This window comes from Sceloporus undulatus, chromosome 3, assembly GCF_019175285.1.
Source record: "Sceloporus undulatus isolate JIND9_A2432 ecotype Alabama chromosome 3, SceUnd_v1.1, whole genome shotgun sequence".
NCBI lineage: Eukaryota > Metazoa > Chordata > Lepidosauria > Squamata > Phrynosomatidae > Sceloporus > Sceloporus undulatus.
The window spans coordinates 8,452,927-8,474,478 of record NC_056524.1 but is presented as its reverse complement, the minus strand read 5'-3'; the positions used below and the strand labels follow the sequence as shown (position 1 = coordinate 8,474,478).

The following is a 21,552-nucleotide window of genomic DNA, read 5'->3' as shown; positions in this document are numbered from 1 at the left end:
TATTTAGCACTTGGGAGCAAAAAATGAAGAGCAAACCTGACTCTTCGAAAACAATTTCGGCCTCATGTATGTAATCATTCATTCTCTATACAATCAGCCCTCAGTATCCATAGATCTGCCATCCACCGATTCAACCCACCATGGCTTGAAAACGTTCAGAACTTTTGTTTGCAAAAAGCAAACCTTGCTGTTCACCATTTTATATAAGTGACACCATTTTACGGTACCATTGTCTATAATGGGACTACTTGACCATCCGTGGATATGGATGTATACGCGGCATTTCCTGGAACCCAACAAATGTTGTAGTACTTTTTTTTAAAAAAAATGCAATTACAATTGGAATAGAAAAAATGAGAGATTTTCTAGATGCTTAGGTATAATGGTACTCTTTCCATACAGAGATGTTGCAAGGACTAAAATATGAAGTGAATGTTCTTGTTTTAGCTCTTAAAGCAACTACTGGCAGCTGGTAGCTCTCATGTCAGTTGGATGGTGAATCCAAACCAGCTTTTAGCCTGAACTTTAAACAAACTACTCAAGGTGTTTTAAAGTTTGGGCTAAAACCTGGATTCACCAGCTCACTGACCTGATCCCCACTGACAACAACTTTATTATCTCCATACTACTGAAGCATTTTGTATGTTAATGTATGAAAGTGAGAAGGGCAAAGAATGCATAAAACTTTTCCAGGGACCCATCAGTCTTTGATAGTGTGCTTTCTTTCTACACCATCGGTCCTACTTTCAGTGCTTTGGGATCATTTTTTGGAAACCATCCTAGTTACAAACCCTGCCCTTCACCTAGAGGACCATCACCATCCTAATTGGACAATACTGGACCAGATTTACTCACAGTCCAGATCATTAGGAGGCAGGCTCAGATGTTTGCTGCCTATTAAGCTTCTTTTCCCTTTCTTGGCCAAATTTACTGGAGATGGATTTGAGCACAGTGTCCTACTAGTCATGATGAGAAAGCATCACAAAACCAAATGTCACTGCTGCTGTGTTGTACTACCTCTTCTATTAATTTGGGTAACAGAGCAGCCACTGGAGTGCTGCCAGTGATTAATGGGTTGAGTAGAAATATAACTGGCCTCTTTTACTGTGCAGGAACATTCATTATTTGCATGTTACTTTACTTGTGGCGACATAGCAGTCCTTGTAGGCTAGGGTCAGCTGAATGATACCCCCTTGTTCAAGGACTAAGTTTCCATGTTGTCAACATGGGATTTTACAGAGTGAGCCAATGTCAGGTTTTGCTGACTGGGAGTAGAGTTGTAACAGGTCATTTCCAAATGGTTGTCAAGACAAGTGGTAGAAGTTGGTGAATCAGGGAAGTAGGATCAATATGGAATTTCCCATGGTCTAAGCAATGATGTTCTTCATCCCTCACCTTGAACTGATGTGATGAGGTCCTCCATTACTCTTGCACCATAGTCAGATTAATAGAAAACAGCATTTCCTGCACACAAAATAGAAAATGCTTTTAAAATCCCTTACCCACCCGATTACTTAAAGTAAAGTAATCATGTGATCCAACAGAAAAAGACTCTATCATGCGTAAAGAATTTACTAATGGATGATGACAGAAAGAATTGTCAAATATCTGTTAAAAGGTATTATAATTTGTTAATAATTTGTTTTATTTATATACCGCTATTCCAAAGATCATTGCGGTGAACAGCAAGTAAGCTAATGAGCAAGTAAGCTAATTTGCCCCCAACAGTCTGGGTACTCATTTTAGCGACCTCGGAAGGATGCAAGCCTGAGTCCAGGTTGGGCCCTTTTGCTGGTCTTGAACTCGCAACCTTGTGGTTTTGAGTAAATGGCTGCAGTACAGGCATTTAACCACTGCGCCACCAGGGCTCCATAAATTATGCCCTTACAACAGAAGTACTTAGCTTATAAATTTACGTATATATAAGTACATATGTATATATTTTTCTTTTCCTTCTCATGTATTAATTTGTACGGCTTTATATATTTGTATGTCATGCAAAGCCAAAATAAAAGTAAAAATTAAAAAAAATAGAAAATGCTTTTGCCAGCACAGAAAATTCAGTTTTCTGCTCAAAAACACTACCTGTGATTTTGTACAGAACAAGTTCTGAGCTGTGTCTCACATAATTGTGTGGAGATGTCTTATTTAGAAATTGCAAAGCACCTTTGAAACATCCCAAACATGGTATAGAAACAACTAAGAGTCAAAGCTTGTGTGTGTGTGTGTGCAAGTTGCCTGTTGACTTTCTTAGGCAAGGAATATTCAGAGGTCAAAGTTTAGGCACCCTGAAACACTTTTACACGAAAAAGGAAATCTAGAACCCAGAGGATGAGTGTTATCTCAGCAAACACTCCTTATTAGCTTTCGATTAGTACCTAACCACCAAGATCAATGCATGTTTAAGAGTGATTGTGCAAGGTTGTGCAGAACACAAGCATCTCCTCCACACACACACCCCTTTTGGTGTTTGTGGACAATGAAGTCAACACTGCCTTTGCTTCTCACAGAATTTTACATTTCACTAAGAAGGGCTCCTATCCCTTTAATGGTTGTGCAAGAGAGGAAATTTGAGCAGATATTGCTTGTGATGCAGCTAGGTAACAAGGAACCCCTACTGAAATTCACATTTGTTGTTGTTGTATCCCTTCAAGTCGTTTCTGACTTACAGCAACCCTAAAATGAACTTCTCATGGGGTTTTCTTGGCACCTTTCTTCAGAGGGGGTTTGCCATTGCCGTCCTCTGAGGTTGAGAGAGTGTGACTTGCCCACGGTCACCCAGTGTGTTTTCATGCCCAAGCGGGGATTTGAACCCTAGTCTCCAGAGTCGTAGTCCAGCATTCAAACCACTACACCTCCCTATAGGACCATTGAAGGTATAGGAGCTTCTCCAGTTTTCACTCAGCAACCCTATCATTAAGGGAACTCAGAAACATTAACTTAATCTCTTGGTGAATTATGCATTCCTTGGTAATATGACAAACTAAAATTATAGCATGCCTAAATTAGCATCCATTTTCTTGAATGTTAGTGGTGAACTCTCATTACCAAATATTAAAAAAACTCCAAAAGGTCTTTTTAATTGTGAGGAGGCTCCTGGGAAAGACTAATTATAACTAGCGATTATATAGTTATTTTCATCTCAACAGTTTCCAGGATGACTTTAAAACGCAGTCAAATTCATAAGAGGAAATATGTTAATAATTCAGCGTGTTGCTGAGTCTCCGTCTTCAAGGGGGAGATCAGTTTCCCTAAATTGCTCGATATAAATTCCATATCAGCAAGGACAGAGTGATTGAAAGAAAATTCCACCTATTAACAGCAGAGATAATTTTATGTACATATATCTGGAGAATTTCCTGGGAAGAGCTGAGAGAGTCTTTGCAGTACCACTTAGCTTATTTGCAGTGTAATTGCATTTAGACCAAGGTCTTCTGAAGGAAATGGCTGACTAAATTAGCATTAACCAGGTTCCTGTGGGGCTCAGGACATTGTGGTTGCCTCCAGAAAGGACAAGTTGACCCAAGAGAGGCCAGATGCTTGCAAGGCATGGTGTTAATTGATTTTCCCAAATGGGGCAAACTGTACCACTTGGGGAAATGGGGTTTTTTTAAAAAAATAATAATAAAAATCTCAGCAACTGAAGCGTAGGGTTTAAACTGTCATCATTTCCCTTCTTCCAATCTTGCTTAGCTCCCTCTAGCCAGCTGCAAGTTTGTCTAAAATACCTCTTCCTCACTCCAGCACTCTTTGGCAGAAAAAGCTAAAGACCTGGTAAAACTACAGATCCCAGGATCCCATAGGATGGAGCAACAGCACTTAATGTCGTGCCTAACTGTATTATTCCTACAGTGTAGATGCACCCATAGTCTCCGACAAATTAGCATAAACACAAGCTCAAGAGAAAGGAGCTCATTTACTTTTGGAAAGCTCTAAGGCCTTTGGGGACAGATTGTCTAGCAGTTGAGTCAGAAAATTTTAAAACCCTGATGCCATTTTTGTTTTGCCCCTAGTCTTGGTTGGTCACACTTCCAACCCAACAGCAACCTCCTTGCCCCAGAAAAGCAAACTGTATTCCCCGGAGCTTCTGCAAGATTTGAAATGAAATTTAAGCATAATTCTGCTTCTATTCTGGGCAGGTCTGGAAATAACCAACCAATCGCTTTCTCTTGGATGGTTTAAAGCATAAAACAGACATGGGAGAAATCACCTCATCTGACAAATTGTGACTCTCCTCCCAGTTGATTTTGGGGGGCATAAATGAAGGGTTTGTTAGAGTCTCAGAGAGCTGGGGTCAGCATTGGATGCCCTTTTAGTCTGTTATTGAGGAATATTTTCTGTTTGTCTTGGTTGTGCATCAACTCAGAAATCCTAGCATGAAAAGGGGTGATGAGGAAATGCTTTTAAAGATAATTAATTTTAATTGATAGATCCTGAATGACTGTGACCAGTAGAAACATAGCATCTTCCCCTTGTGAGGGTTTTGACTGGCCAGTTCAAACAGGTGTGCTTTTTGGTGACTTTGAGAGGGAACTTCAGGCATCCAGAGTTTCTCTGCTTCTTTACAGAAGAAGTGTCTCCACATTTAATAAAGAAACATTTTAATGTTTCAGTCATCACTTGGAAGATAAGATGGGCAATGCATGCTTTACATGCAAATATTTTTTTCCTTTATTCATTTCCTGGAATCTTTGGGTAGGATTGGGGAGAATCTTGCCTAATCTTGGACCTAAATCCAGTTGCTAGTTCTGACTCAAGCAGACCCACTGAATCAATGGAAATGGGTAAGTCAACACTTACATAAGCTCCACTGAGTCACCAGATGTGCTTTAGCAAGGACTAGCAATCGGATTTAGCCAGGACTAGTCTTTGTCTTCAGCTGGTGAGTAAGTGAGTAAGTTCTGATTTTGCAGTCCATGGGACCCTAAGCTTCAGAGAGTCCATGAACTGGGAGCAAAAAACAGAACTTTTCCCCTTTCATTTCTTTCCTGTTCCTTTGAAAATTGTGTGTAAGTTGATTTTTCTGGACAGGGGGTCCATTGTTTTCAATAGGTTCTCCAAAAGGACTTTGACCCATCCCCACTGCACCCTAGTTTAGAATCATTGCACTAGCTGATCACAGCTTGGTTGAAGTTGGTTTGTGGTACCACCACCACCATCAGACAAATATATGGCTAAAAAATAAGTAGATTTTCAAATGTATGTTTGGAAAGGTTTTTCGCTGAAAAAGGTGAAGACTGTTAGTGTTGGATGAGACGGTCCTGCAGGCAGTTTTGGTATCATTGCTTCCTTGATGGAATTTCAAGGATACTGTGCTAGAAGACCGGCTGGGTTTCCTTGAGCTAGCCTGCCACTGGTAGGAAGCCCTGGTGGTGCAATGGTTAAATGCCAGTACAGCAGTCACTCACTCACAGCCACAAGGTTGTGAGTTCAGTCCCAGCCAGGGGGCTCCAGGGTCAGCCTGGCATCCTTCTGAGGTTACTCAGCTTGTTGGGGGCAATTAGCTTTCATTTGTCAACTGCTTAGTTCAGTATGAAACTGTATAGAAATGTAGCTGCTATTGCTATTGCACTCAGTCATGGTCTCTACATCAGAAGGCAGCCTCTTCACTATCAATGAACTTTCTGAAACAGCTTCTGTTTTTTTACCTTCTTCCAGCCACCCTTGTGTGATTCGTGGACAGGTGATGACATCAGATGGTACTCCACTTGTCGGCGTGAACATCAGCTTTGCCAACAACCCCCTCTATGGCTACACCATCAGCAGGCAAGATGGCAGGTAAGTAGACACCATCTGATTTTCTCTTGGAAAAAGGAAGGCTGGTTCTCTGTGTTCATTTTGCTGGGGTGAGTTCTCAAACCTTTTAAAATGTGAGCCATTTCTGTAGCTGAGGAGGAGCTAGAAGCCTAATTCTATATAATGCAGTGATTCTATGCTTTTGGGCTTGGTTTAGTGCAGTGATTCCCAAACTTTGTCCTCCAAATGTGTTGAACTTCAATTACCAGAAGCCCCAGACAGCTTGGTCAGCAATCAGGAATTCTGGGAGCTGAAGTTCAAAACATCTGGAGGACCAGAGTTTGGGAACCACTGGCCTAGAGCAAAGGTTTGGCTCTGGATATGGAGTTCAGTGCTGATTTATAGGTCAAAATGCCCAAGCGCACTCAGAGGTCAGCATGACTCCTTTTAAACAGCACATTCTTGCTTTGAATGATGGACTGAGCAGGCCCAAAAACAGGATGGAGGGAAAAAACACCAGTTTTCACAAAGGCCAGAGCATCACTGTCTCTCATCAAAGGGAACACTTGATGCTCAACAAGAAGAAAATTTTGCTAGTATTAATTTTGACTCAGCTGGTGAGGGTGTCTCTTTTTCTCTCCCGCACTCTTTGTTCTGTTCTTTTATTTTACCATCATCACTGCTCATCTCCATCAAAGTAACTTCAAGGCAAGAGCAGGAGATGATGAGCTGTTAGATTGCCCTGAATACAATGGGCCTTCTGTCTATTTGCTGCTGTTAAGCCTCCCTTGACATGAGAGCGATGCTTCCCGGCTGGTCCAACTTATTCCCTCACCAACCCCAGTTCACATGCCTTACCACAGCTCATTAGAGTTCAATCCTCCGGGCATCTCCATTCACCAATGTGAAGAAGTGATACTTCCATAAATAAAGGACTTCTCATTTTCCAGTAGTTTGCTGGGTGCGATTTTTTAAAAGGTATTTAAAAAGAAAATACTGCAACTCTTTCTATAGCCTCCCCTTTCCAAGCACTCCTTGTTTAGTACTCAACCTTGGCCTGAGGCTGCTTTGAAGGCTTTGCCAAACACTAACTGTTAAAAATGCCCTCATCAAGGCTTAAATGCTGTTCAGCTTGCTGGCGAGCTAGAAACAAGGCTTTTAAAAGTCGGCAAGCAGCTTGGCTCTGGGAATTTAGTGTCTCTGCTTGAACTGCAGAGTAAACACCTTGTTGTTTTCTGGTTCCTGCTTTAAAATTGAGATGTTTTGTTTCTGATTCATGGACTGAAATATTCTGTTGTAGTTGTTGTTCTTGATGTTACTGGCTGAGATTTTGAATCAGGGGGGTGAAAAATATGGGCAAAATAAAGTGGCTTCCAGCCACTTTGAAAGCAGGGCATTTATATGACACACGCTTCCAAAGGAGGTGGAAACCAGAATGAAGCTGTGCTCCAGGGCTAATAACCAGAGCAAAAAGAAGCTGGGATACTCCGTCTTAGCCCGGAAAATGTGTATCTTCACACCTGGATATAAACAGAAGTGCATGGCTGTGGCAAAGCAAAAAAATGAAAGTATGACAACTCTAATAATGGATGAATAGCATGCACGCCCCATATGCGGGCTTGCCATATGCGGACTTGAAGTCACATGGAGCCCTAATATAGTGAATGGGCACACATGCCGTGGCAGCACACCCCATTCAAATAAATGGCACTTAATCATTCACAGAATTTGCCTTACGTGGGGTGGGTGTGTCCGGAACGGTTCCCCTGCGTGAGGTGAGGGTCCACTGTAATTACAGTATACACAAACCAGACAGTCCAACAGAGGGACATGGGATGAAGAGGGGCATGTATGGGGGGCCTCCATGATTGTGCCAATGTACTGCATGCCAATTCACTGGTGCTCTGCACTGGCGAACCATCACACGGGCAACTGTGTGGCTGATCAAAGGGGTGAGCATGCAGTGGGATGGCATCTGGGCAGACATGTGAGGTACTTGGAGGTCACAGGTGGTGTGTTTGTGCAATGGTGCACATGCATGGTGAGGAGGAGACAAACAAAATTGTCCACAGAAATACACATGGTTTTTCTGTGCAGAAAATGACAAAATGTTTCCTGCATGGAAAAACAACAACATAAATACAGTTTCCTGTGGAGAAAACATGGCGGGGGGTGTGTGCTAAGACACACACATTTTTTGTGTAGAAACCTGTGTGTATCTTTCATTATAAACCAATTGCTCCAAAAGACATTTCAAACTGTAAATCATGTGGCTGCTCTATTTTTTATAGCATTTCCAAGATGTTAGGAAACCAATTTTTCATTCAGAAAATGAAAGCTAATGAATATTCTTTCCATCTCAAATCAGAACCATTCTAAAATATATTATTATATTTATTTACTCATTATAAAGATAATCCTGTGCATGTTCTGAGCTAGCTGGTTAAGGGTTGGTTTTTCCTTCAGTTTTTCTTAACAACTCTTGTAGTATTGACCTTTCTTCCCCCTTTTCAAAACCATTTTGTCTTTCCCTCTACAGTTTTGACCTTGTCACGAATGGCGGGATTGCCATCATCTTGCATTTTGAGCGGGCGCCCTTCATTACCCAAGACCACACCTTGTGGCTCCCGTGGGATCACTTCTTTGTTATGGAGACCATCGTCATGAGGCATGAAGAGAACGATATTCCCAGCTGTGACCTGAGCAACTTTGCCCGGCCCAATCCAGTGGTCTCACCTTCCCCAATGACAGCATTTGCCAGCTCCTGCTCAGAGAGAGGTCCCATTGTGCCAGAAATCCAGGTACGAAATGGAAGCAAAAGAATTTGCTAGGGTACTTTCACACTCCACAATTATAATACTATAATTCCCCTTTATTTTTTTTTATTTTTTTTTCCTTTATTTATTTATTTGCTCAAGACTTAGCAAAAATTCATAACCTCCGAAATATATTTGTACAAAGATTTCCAGCGTCTTGAACTTAATCTTTTTCCCCCCTCCCCATAAATAAACTCACCCTATCCCCACCCCCTCTGCTATATACAATGTTTTCTTGAGCATTAATTTCTTATCAAGCAATGCTGAAAAAAAATAACCCTCTTTTAACATTGTCTTTATCGATCTGTGTGATTTGACTATTATCCACGACTCTGTTCTCCGTAAACATTTCCCTTCCAACTGGAGATATATACTTAGTATACTGGAACGATATACATTACAATCCTGATAACATGTCCCATATATAATCTTTACACAAAAGTTTTATAATCAATAATCATAGTCCGTATCCACTAACTTACTTGTATTTACCTACAAACTCATACAGTTTTTCCCAGTCATTTTCCCAATCTTGAGACCATCTATCACTTCTTAACAAAGTTAGTTTATCTAGCTGAGCCATACTTAACCATTTTTCCAGCCATTCCAGCATTGTAGGGATATTCTTATCTTTCCATTTCCGGGCATAACATAATCTCGCTGCCGTATAAGCATATAATAGAAATTTCAAGTATCTACGTTCTTGTTTTTCTACAATAATATTCAAAAGATAACTCTCTGGTTTAAATTTAATCTTAATTTGTAAAAATTTTTGTGTTAAATCATGGACTTCTTTCCAGAATTTATTAACTGATGGACATGTCCACCAAACATGATATAATGTAGCCTGCTTACTTTGACATTTCCAGCAATTACTGATTTCCCCTTTAATTGGCATGTTGCATCCTATGGAATCCTGTGGTTTGCATTTGAGGGAATGACACTTCTATTTCTCAGCCAGTATGTTCAATTGGGATGGGGGGGGGAGCTGCAGAACATGTCAGTATTTTCTAACGGATGCACCAGAGTTGTCTAGAAGAATACATGGCCTGCATGAAAAAAGTCCCAGGTTCAATCTTTGGCATCTTAAACCAGGGTTGCAAAAGACTCCCATTTGAAGCACAGTCATTTACAGGTAGTATTGCACAAGAAAGACCTGTGGTTTTGACTTGTACAAGGCAGCTTCCTAGGTAGTCAGGCAAGAATCCAAAGGGCCTTTTCCAAACACACAGAACTCTGTACAAAAGCTTCTCTCCCTCTGCTCCTGGGCTAATTTACATGGATATTTGCATACTTTTTGATATTTAAAGCTTATGGCTCACATTCCCATTATTTGTTTCAACCCATATCTGATAGACTGACAGAGGAATGCTGGTTAACAACAGTCACCAACAGAGAAAATCTGCAGTTGTCTCTGCTGGAAAAAAAGCAGGGGGAGCCCTTTAACTCTCAGAGGGATGTTATTTACAGTTTGATAGTAGGGAAAAGAAGAAGGGGGGGGGTTGGAGATTTATTGCTGGAGGGTTTGTAGAAAGCAGGGGGGGAAGCAGGCAAAAGGAATCAAGAGACTGGTTATCTTACACTGTTTCTTCTGACTCTTTATTGCCAGTAGTTGAAAGTAGAAGTGGAGGTATAGCTTAGGCTCCGACTGAAAGATCCTGTCTCCCTCTGTGAACTTGCCAGAGTCTTAAAACCTTCATTGAAAGGCTTTCTTTCATTCCCACCTCCATCCCAGGTGTGGTTGATGAGGACATAGGAGAGAGCCTTTTCAGTGGCTGCCTCCAGGTGATGAAATTCTCTCGCGCAGGAGGCTAGGCTGACCCTCTCTATGCTCTGCTTTCACTTAGTAGTCCCCAGGGAAGGCAGAAAACATGCCACAGTGGCACAAAATAAATTGCCCAGTGATACTTGAACTGAAGCAGTCAGTGAGTGGGTGGGTCGCTCGAAAGCCAGCAGCCAAAAGAGGCTAGACCTGGCCAAGCAGGCTGATGGAGCCAGGTAGTGTTGTTGTTAACTGCCCTCAAGTTGATCTGGACTCATGGCGACCCTGTGGATGAGAGATCTCCAAACCCCACCCCACCCCTGTTCTCCACTGCTCTGTTTAGGTCCTGCAAATGAACTCTTTCATTGAGTCTAGCCATCTGGAGGGTGGTCTTCCTCTCTTTCTGCTTGCCTTCTAGAAAATTTTCATACCTGGCTCCAACATCGCTCCAACATGGCTCAACCATCGCTCAAAGGTGGTGGAAGCGCATGAGTCTGAATGCCAGGCACGCTTCCTTAATCGTTACAGAAACGTGGCTCCCTCTAACAGCCCTGAATTGTCGCAAGGGGAGCGGATTTCGTATGAACACAAACTTTGCGTTCAGAGGAAATCTGCTCCCAGGAATGAATGATTCAGGGATGCAAAGGAGGGAGTGACGATTGAATAATGATGGAGGAAGTGCGCCTAACGTTCAGACAGCTTTGAGCGACAATTGAGCTACGTTGGAGCAACATTAGAGCCAGGTATGAACATCTTCCTAATTTACCTAGCATTACTGTCGTTTCCAGTGAGTCATGCCTACTCATGATATTGCTAAACTACAACGGTCTCCATTTCATCATCTTTGCTTCCAGGGAGAGCTCAAGCTTGATCTATTTGCTTGTCCATTTTGGCTGCTCTTAGTACCCTCAGCACTCTTCTGACACCACATCTCAAATGAGTTGACTTTCTGTCTGTCAGCTTTCTTCACTGTCGAGCTCTGTATATGGTGATGGGAAATAGAATGGCTTGAATGATTTACACTTTAGAATCTTGTCTAGTTCTTCCATGGCTGCCCTTCCCATTTTCAGTCTTCTTATTTGCTGACTACAATCTCCATTCTTGTCAATGTTTGATCCATAGTATAGGAGCTCTTTAGTTATTTCGATTTCTTCATTATCTAGGTTGAACTTATTAGATCCTCCATGGATATTATTTTTGTTTTCTTTATGTTTAGTAGCAAGCTTCCCTTTGCAATTTCTTGTTTTACCTTCCTTAGTAACTGTTCCAAGGCTGTGATATTTTCCACTAGTGGTATAGTGTCTTCTGCATATCTTAGATTGTTGATATTCCTTCCTTCTATCTTCACTCCACCTTCTTCTGAGTCTAGCCCTGCTCTTCATGTGATATTTTTTGCATATACAGTCAGCTTTCAGCTTACGCTGAAGCCACACTACAATTAAATGAATAATGCACCACATGCACACGCACCTCATTGTTTTCAGTGGGGCAAGAGCATATGCACTTTTCAGTGTCAGTGTGCATCAGGACACTGTTGTTGTTGTTGTTGTGTGCCTTCAAGTCATTTCCAACTTATGGCAGGCCTAACACGAACCTATTATGGAGTTTTCTTGGCAAAAGTTGTTCAGAGGAAATTTGCCATTGCCTTCCTCTCAGGCTGAGATAGTGCGACTTGCCCAAAGTCAGCCAGTGTGTTTCATGGTTGAGTTGGGCATCAATCCCTGGTCTACAGAGTCCTAATCCAACACTCAAATCACTTTGCATCTTCACAGTTCACTAATAGGATTTCTCAGCACCTCTGCTACATATAGCTAACTATACATAAAGATACATAACGTACATCTTGATGGAAAATTCCAGCTGCTATCCATTGAGCAATATCATGTGTTTAGTCAGAACACTCAAATGTCCAATTTTATTTTATTTTCAAACATGTATATATCACTTCATTATTTAAAATCCCAAAGCAGTTTACAATAAAACTGGGTGCAATAAAACAGTGGCTAAAGAGATAAAATGATACGACAATATAAACATTGTAATTTATAAGAGGGATGCGGTTGTTTAGTGGTTAAGACGCCAATTCTGATGATCGGAAGGTTGGCAGTTTGAGGCCCAAGTGCCGCATGATGGTGTGAACTCCTGTCACTAGTCCCAGCTTCTGCCATCCTATCAGTTCGAAAGCATGCAAATGCAAGTAGATAGGTAGGTACCACTTCTCAGTGGGAAGGTAACAGTGTTCGGTGCAGTCATGCTGGCCACATGATCACCAGAGCAGTCCTTGGACAACAGTGTTTCTTTGGTTTAGTAACAGAGATGAGCACACACACCCTTTCAGTCAATTATGGCTAAACATTCATGTCAAGGGACTACAGTACCTTTACCCTTATAAGAACTTTCATTAAAAACCTGGAGTGGCAGACAGAGGCTACATCTGCACTGTAGAAATAATTCAGTTTGACAGTGCTTTAACTGACATGGCTCCATCCTATGGAATCCTGGGATTTGTAGTTTATTGTGGCACCAGAACTCTCTCACAGAGAAGACAAAATGTCTCACTAAACTACAAATCCCAGAATTCTGTAACATCAAGCCATGATGGTTAAGCAGTATCAAAATGGATTATTTCAGCAGTGCAGATGCAGCCTTTGTTAACCATTAGGAAAATGAACAGAAAAATGCCTGGGTAAAGAAACAAGTCCTCGGCTGACCACAGAAATATCCAATACTGGGAGCCCACCTAATTTCAATGAAGAGAGAGAGCAGTTTGTCTGATTTAATACCTGGTAACGTCATTCTTGTATGGCACAAATGCAAAAATTGTCCAGCCGACACTGAGACAGTTAAAACGACAGCCATCTCTAGTTTAGGTACACCCTCTATATCCAAAAAAGTGTCACTTTGGTGTTTCCTTTTCTTCTTTTTTTAACAATCGTTTTATGACAAATCCTTTCCGAAGCCTTCCATCACATTTGCTGAACATGGTTTCTTCCCATCGTTGACCTTTCCTGTGAAACAGCAGTCAGTCGATAAAGACAGGCCACAGCGGAGAGAAGCAATCATTTCTTAGCACAGGCATTGGACAAAAAGTCGCCAAAAAAGCCCCTGTTTCCTCTGTAGTTATTTTTTGCCAGATTCTTTCCCATGTAAGCTGGCTGTGAAGACAGATTGCATTAAAAGGCTTCTCCCTTTGCCCCAACACTGCTCAGCTTGTAGCAGTCTGTGTCATATCCCAGCATGACTATTAGATGAGCTTGTACAATACTTTAAAAACAAAAATCCTGGTTTTCGTTTCCCCCATTTCTATTGTTTCTCACTCTCATATCTTCCAATCTATATAAATAGGAAAAGCTGCATTACAAATGCTAAATATGTATGAAGGTAAGAAAAGGGCACTTTATCTTTCCTGATCTGTCAGTTTCTCCAAATTTGCCAAGGGTCATGGCTAATAAATTATTTCTTGCACAAATATTTTGGGCAGTCTGTGTGATTTGAATGGGCGCAGTAGTTCAAAGCATCCCTTTTACTGATATCTTACCATTAGAATTAGCTTGGGGAGGGCATAAAGCCCTAAATGGCTTGGGCTCGGGTTACTTGAGGGAACGCCTCTCCCTGCATAATCCACCCTGCACTCTCAGAACAACAGGTAAATTATTACTCAAACACCCTAAGGTGAGACTGGCGACTACCTATTAAAGAGCTTATACAGCAGTAGCGCCTACTCTCTGGAATGCTCTTCCCGAAGAGATCCACCTCAGTGGAACAGTGGAAGCCTTTAAAAAGCCATTAAAAACCTACCTCTTCCTACAAGCTTAGCCTTCCAACTCCCTGTACTGAAAATATTCCCCAATTGACTATGTTGTATATATATTCTTCGATTTTAATATTGTTGAATTGCATGTTTTTAGATAATTATGCTGGATTGAAAATTGTATTATTATTCTTAATTTGCTTTTATTGTATTATGACATTGGTCATATTTTATCTGCTGTTCACCACTTTGATCTACAAGGAAAAGCGATATATACATAAACAATTTATTGTTATTATATAAAATTGTTTCTTTTATCCAGTTAGACAAATCTTCCTTAATTAAATTATCCCACCTTTCCATAAGAAAACATCTGAGAACGTCGGCAGTGGAACACACTTCCTCGGAGTTTGGTGAAGTCTCCCTGTTGGACCTTTGATCTCTAATATGGGATGGAGAAAGTGTGGACCATGGGCCACATGAGGTCTCTGTGATACCCCAGCTTCCCATTTTATTTTTATTTATTTATTTTTAATCACTAAAATGAAACACATATTGAAGGGGAATTTTTCCAACCCTTTAAGGCTCTTGAATAGAGTCAGATAGTTAGTAGATTGAACTCAGCAGTTTATTCAATGACAGCGTCAGTGGTCTCAGTTTGGTAGCCCCGAGTTCCACCTGTAACAAGCACTTCACCAACTTTATTTAAGATTCTTCCAAAAATATGTAGCTGAACAACAAAAGCCTATGACATTCATGCAAACCCATCAATAAAGAGCAAGTTCTATTTTCAAGCTACAGCTGCCATCCTGTTAGTAACATACAAATGCATAAATCACACCAGACTTGTGGGGTGAATTATTCACCATCCATAACAAAGTCCACTGCTGGCAGCAGAGTTGCATATACTGTACAACAGTGTTGCACATTGCAGTTTAACACTGCATATTGCAATTGGGTGTTGTGCCTTGCAGTGACTTATTGCAGTTTGAAATTGACATGCATTATATCCTGTTGCTATTCTGCAAGGGAGTCACATAGTGACAACATCACATATCTCTGCATGTGGATACTTACACTATGCTACGGAGAGGTTGGATAGCAGCCTACATATGTCACACTTGTTCTTTGTATCTTGCCCCTGTGTTCAGGCTGTGATCATAACAACAAAATGTATCAAGATGTTTTGGAACGTGGCTCTGAATGTTTTGTATATGTTTTATTTAAGCTGAAATCACTAGCAGCTTACAACATTTTCTTTGTCTTACCAAATGGTTTTCTTCAATATGGCTGTAGCGTGTTTAGACTTTATAGCCACTTCTTTTATTTTCCCTCTTCAATAAAGAGAAAGGGACAGCCTGGGCAAACTGATTGATATTTTTGGTGTGTCCCGTGCTTCCCCCTAATTGTTTTAGGCCCAGGAAAAACCTTAGAAGCATATTGTTGGAAGGGGCCTTATGGGCCATCAGGTTCAGCCCCTTGCTCAGTGCAGGATCTCCAGGGCACTTTATGCTGGTAGCTGTCCAGACTCTTTTGGAAGATGTCCAGAGAAGGAGACCTCAGTTGTTCTCTAGGCAATTGGTTCCAATGCTGAACCACTCTTATTGTCAAGAAGTTCCTTCTTATGTTCAATTGAAATCTTCTTTCCTGTAATTTCAAACCATTAGACTTGGTCTTACCATCTGGGGCAGCAAAGGATAGCCCTGTCCTGTCCTCTCTGTGACAGCCCTTTAAATATTTAAAGAGTGCAATCATTTCAACCATCAATCGTCTCTTCACCAAGCTGAACATGCCCAGCTCCTTCAACCTTTCCTCATATGTTTTGTTCTCCATGACTCTTCTCATTGTTGCCATTCTCTGAGCCTGCTCCAACTTGTCTACATACTTCTTAAAACGAGGCACTCAAAACTGAAGCCAGTACTCCCAGATGAAACATGAGTAGCGCAGAACATAGTGGCACTGCTGTCTTTGCTCCTCTGCTTGAAGGTTCAGGACTACCCTACTGCAAACAGGCCACTATTTTCTCCACCTCCATTTGTAATTAAGGAGATGATACTACTGTATTGTCCTACCATTCAGGGCCCTTTCAGTGTTCTGTGTTGGGCTACAATCCTGGAGACCAGAGTTTGAATTCCTGCTCAGCCAGTGAACCCCTTTGGGTGATCTTAGGCAAGTCACACTCTCTAAACCTCAGAGGAAGGCAAAAGTAAACCTCCTGTGAACAAATCTTGCCAAGAAAACCCCATAATGGGGGTTGCCTTAGGATCACCATAAGTCCAAAACAAAGTGAAGGCACACAGCAGCAGCAGCAGCAACAATAGAAACAGAAAGTACTTGGGGTGCTCAGTCACAATGATGGATACACCTGGGATGGAAACTGGAAGGGGAACCAGCATTTGTAGGACCCACAAGGTCTCACAGAGGACCAATGTGGCCCCTCCATCTCTGACAAATGCCTACTCCTGTTCTAACTTAAAAAAAAAAGGGGGGGGTGAACAACAGTTAATATTCTATTTATATTTCTCCTTTTTCCCAATATGGTACCTATGGTGCCTTGCAGTTTGAATTAGAACAAAGTACAGTTTAAAACTATGGATAGTACAGAAGTTAAAAACTAATTAAACGATCATAATTAAAATATTAATTTAAGAGAGTTTTCTAAGGGTGTTAAAATATAATGATAAAAATAGAAATACAAATACATCACTCCCCAATTAAAAGATTTTTTTAAAGATATAAAACTTTAATCATGATTTTAAAGCTTTAATCATGGTTTTTTTTTAAAAGGGGGGGGAAGGAATATAATTAGAAAATATTAAGGTTCCAATAAGAGGGTTTCCAGCACTGACTGTTAGGAGACATTGTGCAGCTATTCACTCTTCTTTTTCTTAATGGATTTTTTTGGGTAGTAAGAAAGAAAACTATGTACAGGGAAATGCAGCACAGGAGAGGAGGGGAATTTACAAATGGCACATGCCAACATTGAAGCCAATGTAAAATTCCCTAGTTGAGGTTAGAATAATAATCAAGGAAGTAGCTTGATTTTAAGTATAGTCTAAAGCCTGCTCTCAGCTGATGGCAAAAATGGGAACACATGTTGAGTATCCCTTATCTGAAATGCTTGAGACCAGAAGTGTTTTCAATTTTGGATCCCCCCCCCCCCCCCCCGGATTTTGTAATATTTGCATATACATAAAGAGACATCTTGGCCTAGACATGAAATTCATTTATATTTCATATACATTTATGCACATAACCTAAAGGTAATTTTATACACAGAACCATTTCAGAAAGCAACGTTGTCACTATCTTAGCCACCATGGGGACAATTTTGATACTGGGAAATTTTGGATTTTGGAATTCTGGATAAGAGATACTCAACCTATATGTTCACAGATGAACCAGAAAGATTGAGTGCATTTGCATCAGTTTGTTTCCCAGCTTATATATCTTGCAAATCATTAGTGCTGTCCACACAACAAAGCATTTCTGGAGTTGCTGATCTAGTGCTCGGTTTCCAGATGAGTTTCAGAAGAAGAAGAAGTGTTCTTCTTTTCAAAGGCGTGGGGAACTTTTCTGTGTTGTCCTCTCAGTGTGTGGTGGCACTGATGACTATGGACTGGTATAATCCGAAAACTCAAGACTTCCTTGATTGTACCTTGTTCTTGTTGTTAATTGGCTTCAACTCATATCAGCCCTCTGAATGAGACACTTCCAAGTACCCCTGTTATCAACTGCTTGGCTGAGGCCCTGCAGGCTCAGGGCCATGGCCTCCTTGACTGAGTCTATCCATCTAATATGTTGTCTTCCTCTCTTTCTACTACCCTCCATCTTTTCTAGCATTGTCTTTTCCATTGAGGCATGCCTTCTCATGGTGTGGCCAAAGAACATCTGTACAGTGTTCTTCCTCTTTTTCTACTCCCTTCAGCTTTTCCTAGTCTTCTTGTCTTTTGCCATAAATCTTGTTCACTCATTATATGTCCAAAGTACGATAGCCTCCTTGTAGTCGTTTTGGCTTCTAGCAAGAGATCAGGTTTCATTATTTATCTTTTTTATTGACTGAGGCCCTGAGCAGATGGGCCAGGAAAGCACAGGCTGAACCCATACTATTGTGGCTCAGGTGTTCATCCAGGTTGGTCCCCAGGCCAGTTCAGGGACGGACAGGTGTTTACGCACTCATCCTCGCACCAGCCTGGAGACCCGCTACTGGCATGTGCTCCATGCCTTTCTGAGTCATCGCTCCTACTGAGAAGTACCTCCTCATCGCCATGTCTGATGTGGAAAGGGGGTAGCTGGATGCACCCACTTGGCCATATGCCCCGTTTCTCCATCAGATGCAGTGATGGGGGACTTCTCAATAGGAACGACAGCACAGAAAAGTGAGGAACACGCAGGGGACATTTAAACAGTTGGGTTTGCCATGGAGTTTCCAGGCAACTCAGTGGCAAACCAAGGTTCATTTTGACCTGTGTTAAGGGCTGTTTACCCCAGGATCAGGCTGGATCCACTGGATCAGCATCCGATGTCCCAGGATGTGGCCCTGTGGTTTTGACTTGCGTCATCCTGGCAAAGCCGGAGGGAATACAGACCTTTATGGCCTGTCTGGACACTGATTCCGTGGGTCTTTTCTAATTAGGACTAGGAATTGGATTCAAGCCTAAGATTGGTGGTCATGTGAAACTCAGTTTTCAAAATGAAAACTGCAAATTCATATTAGAATTGTCCCACAACGTCTATGAATAATCCTAGCTGCATGAATTTTATGTGGGTGTATAAGAACAGAAGTGGTGGCTTAGTGATTAAGACGCCTACTCTGATGACCATACAGTCTCCAGGTTGGCAGTTTGAGACCCAAGTGCTGCATTACAGAGTGAGCTCCTGTCGCTAGTCCCAGCTTCTGCCAACCTAGCAGTTCGAACGTATGTAAAAGTAGATAAATAGATACCACTTTAGTGGGAAGGTAACAGCTTTCCATGTGCCTTGGCATTAATCATGCTGGCCTCATGACCACGAAGTCGTCTTTGACAACGCTGGCTCCTTCAGCTTAGTAATGGAGATGAGCACCACCACCTACAATTGGATGCAACTAGACAATCATGTCAAAGGGGAAACCTTTACCTTTATAAAAATGGAATTTATTAATGCCATTATTATTATTTTTAAATTTAAAATGGCAGCAACTCATAAATAGTAATTCTCCTGGTGTTACGTAGCCTGGTTTGCATGTAGTTTAATTACGCTTCTTTCTCTGTGATGGTGGCTATATTTTGCAGGCACTGCAAGAAGAGATAAAAATTTCAGGCAGTAAAATCAAGTTGAGTTACCTGAGCAGCCGGACATCTGGCTATAGATCAGTGTTGAGGATCAGCCTGACCCATCCTACCATACCATTCAACCTGATGAAAGTCCACCTCATGGTAGCAGTTGAGGGACGCCTTTTCAGGAAATGGTTTGCTGCAGCTCCAGACCTCTCTTACTACTTCGTGTGGGACAAGACTGACGTCTACAATCAGAAAGTGTATGGATTGTCTGAAGTCTTTGGTAAGATGTCCCCTGAGTGTCTAAAACAGTGCTTCTCAATCTGTCAGATGTCGAGGATCAGCTACATTTTCCCAGTGTGCCAGGAAATAGCACCGTATTTGTGTCCATTGGCTACAGTTGTTTCTTTCTTTACTGGAAACTTGCCATGGATCAACAGTCAATGGCTTGTGGACTGACACTGGTCCAGGGACTACCACTTTGAGTAGCTAATGGACCACAGCCAGGCTGAGGAGGCCTTTTTTGTGTTCTTAAATAAATAAATAAATTCCAAAATCCAGAACAATCCTGGCCCCAGACATTTTGGATAAGGGAGGCCCAACCTGTATTTTCAACTGTCACTAGATATTTCTCACTGAGACCATCACCATGGACAGAGCAAGGAGCAATACAACACCTGCCTCTTCCAAAACTGGTTCTGCTTTTTGTTGATCTGGGTAAATGTCAACCTCCAGACCCTGCGAAATTAATGAAGGAACATTTCCCTACACACTGCTGAACCAGTAACTCATGGCTTGCCATTCTGAAAGGGCAATGTAGATTATCCTATTACTAATCCAATTCAGTTCTATTCAAATGGTGAATCTCTGAGCATTTTGATTAGGGAAGGACAGAATAGTCAAAAATATTCAATAATTGTTCAAAAACATGTTTCTCAATTGTCAGGAAGCCCTATCAGGAAGAAACTTAAGTTCATGAAAATCTTCACAGTTCAGGATATTTTTTTTTTTCTGTGCAAAATTTTCATGTGGGTTTTCTTTTTCAGGGGATGAGTTTGTTTTTTCAGAGAACAGCTTTCTCTGTGCAGGAAACAGTATTTTCTATGTAGAAAATAACATTTGTGAGGGAAAATATTATTTTCTGCACAGAAAATGCTGTTTCCTATACAGAAAATACTATAGTTAGGGATAAACGTAGCACTTTTTCACACAGTAAATCACATTTTCTGCACAGAACATCTGGTTTGTTGCGCAAAAAAAGCTACATGGAAATTTTGTGCAGAAAAAGTCCTGAACTGTGAAGAATCTTTGAAAACTGAACCGTTTTCATAGATTTTCACACAGCAGGAAGAAAATTACTAAAATTCTTGTTCCTTTCTGAAAGAACAAAACTAGTGAAGTACTACATCCCCAAATTTGATCTTCCTGTTTTTATTCTGATTTGGTGGACATCTCTGAGCAGAGGAAAAAATAGCATAAGGGGGCAAAATGTAAAGTGGAAGACCTTGACTGTTCCTGGCCTAATAAACATGTCCCTGATCCAGCAATTTTTAAATAATTAGCACATTTGTTCAACACCTATTACTGCACTGACCTTTTTTTAAATGCACAGTAGCCTTTAAAGAGGAAAGCTCTGTACGGACGTGAGAGGGTTTTAAATAAGAATTGGTTCTAGCCTGCAGAAATGCCCTTCTGCCCAACCCAGGCACCCAATTATAAGTCCCCGCTGTGTGCTGAGTATGCACTTCTCAGATGATTAAGTTGCGGTTTTCTTTTCTCTTGTTCTTGTTCCCAGTTTCAGTTGGCTATGAATACGAATCGTGTCCTGACTTGATCCTGTGGGAGAAGCGGACAGCAGTGCTCCAAGGTTACGAAATCGATGGGTCCAAACTGGGAGGGTGGTCTTTGGACAAGCACCATGCACTGAACATCCAGAGTGGTATGTCAGCTTTAAGTAATGGCTTCTTCCCCTTTCCCCTGGTTTGTAACAGCAGAAATAAAAAAAATAACAAAATGAGTCTGACACAGTTACACAATGCGTAGGAGCATTTTCACCATTAATAATTCAACCAAAATGGGAAGGGAACACACACACATGCACATAGATTGCTAACAAATTATTTATTGTAACCTACATATTGTGCCAACATTTTTTTTAAAATGTGAATCTACGGAGCCGGAGAAAAAACACCCACTCAAAATCTACCATGGGCATTTATTTTTGGCAGA

At 41.2% G+C, this 21,552-nt stretch overlaps 1 protein-coding gene across 11 annotated transcripts in view; it reads left to right on the top strand.

Moving 5' to 3' along the window:
- Positions 1–21,552, top strand: part of TENM4 (teneurin transmembrane protein 4) — an 840,211-nt gene that overhangs the window by 737,999 nt on the left and 80,660 nt on the right. For all 11 annotated transcript variants that reach the window (XM_042456125.1, XM_042456124.1, XM_042456133.1 and 8 more), the window contains 4 exons: positions 5,659–5,778; positions 8,276–8,537; positions 19,339–19,606; positions 21,119–21,262. In XM_042456125.1, coding sequence (XP_042312059.1) covers positions 5,659–5,778; positions 8,276–8,537; positions 19,339–19,606; positions 21,119–21,262 — 794 coding nt within the window. The remainder of the gene's footprint in view (positions 1–5,658; positions 5,779–8,275; positions 8,538–19,338; positions 19,607–21,118; positions 21,263–21,552) is intronic.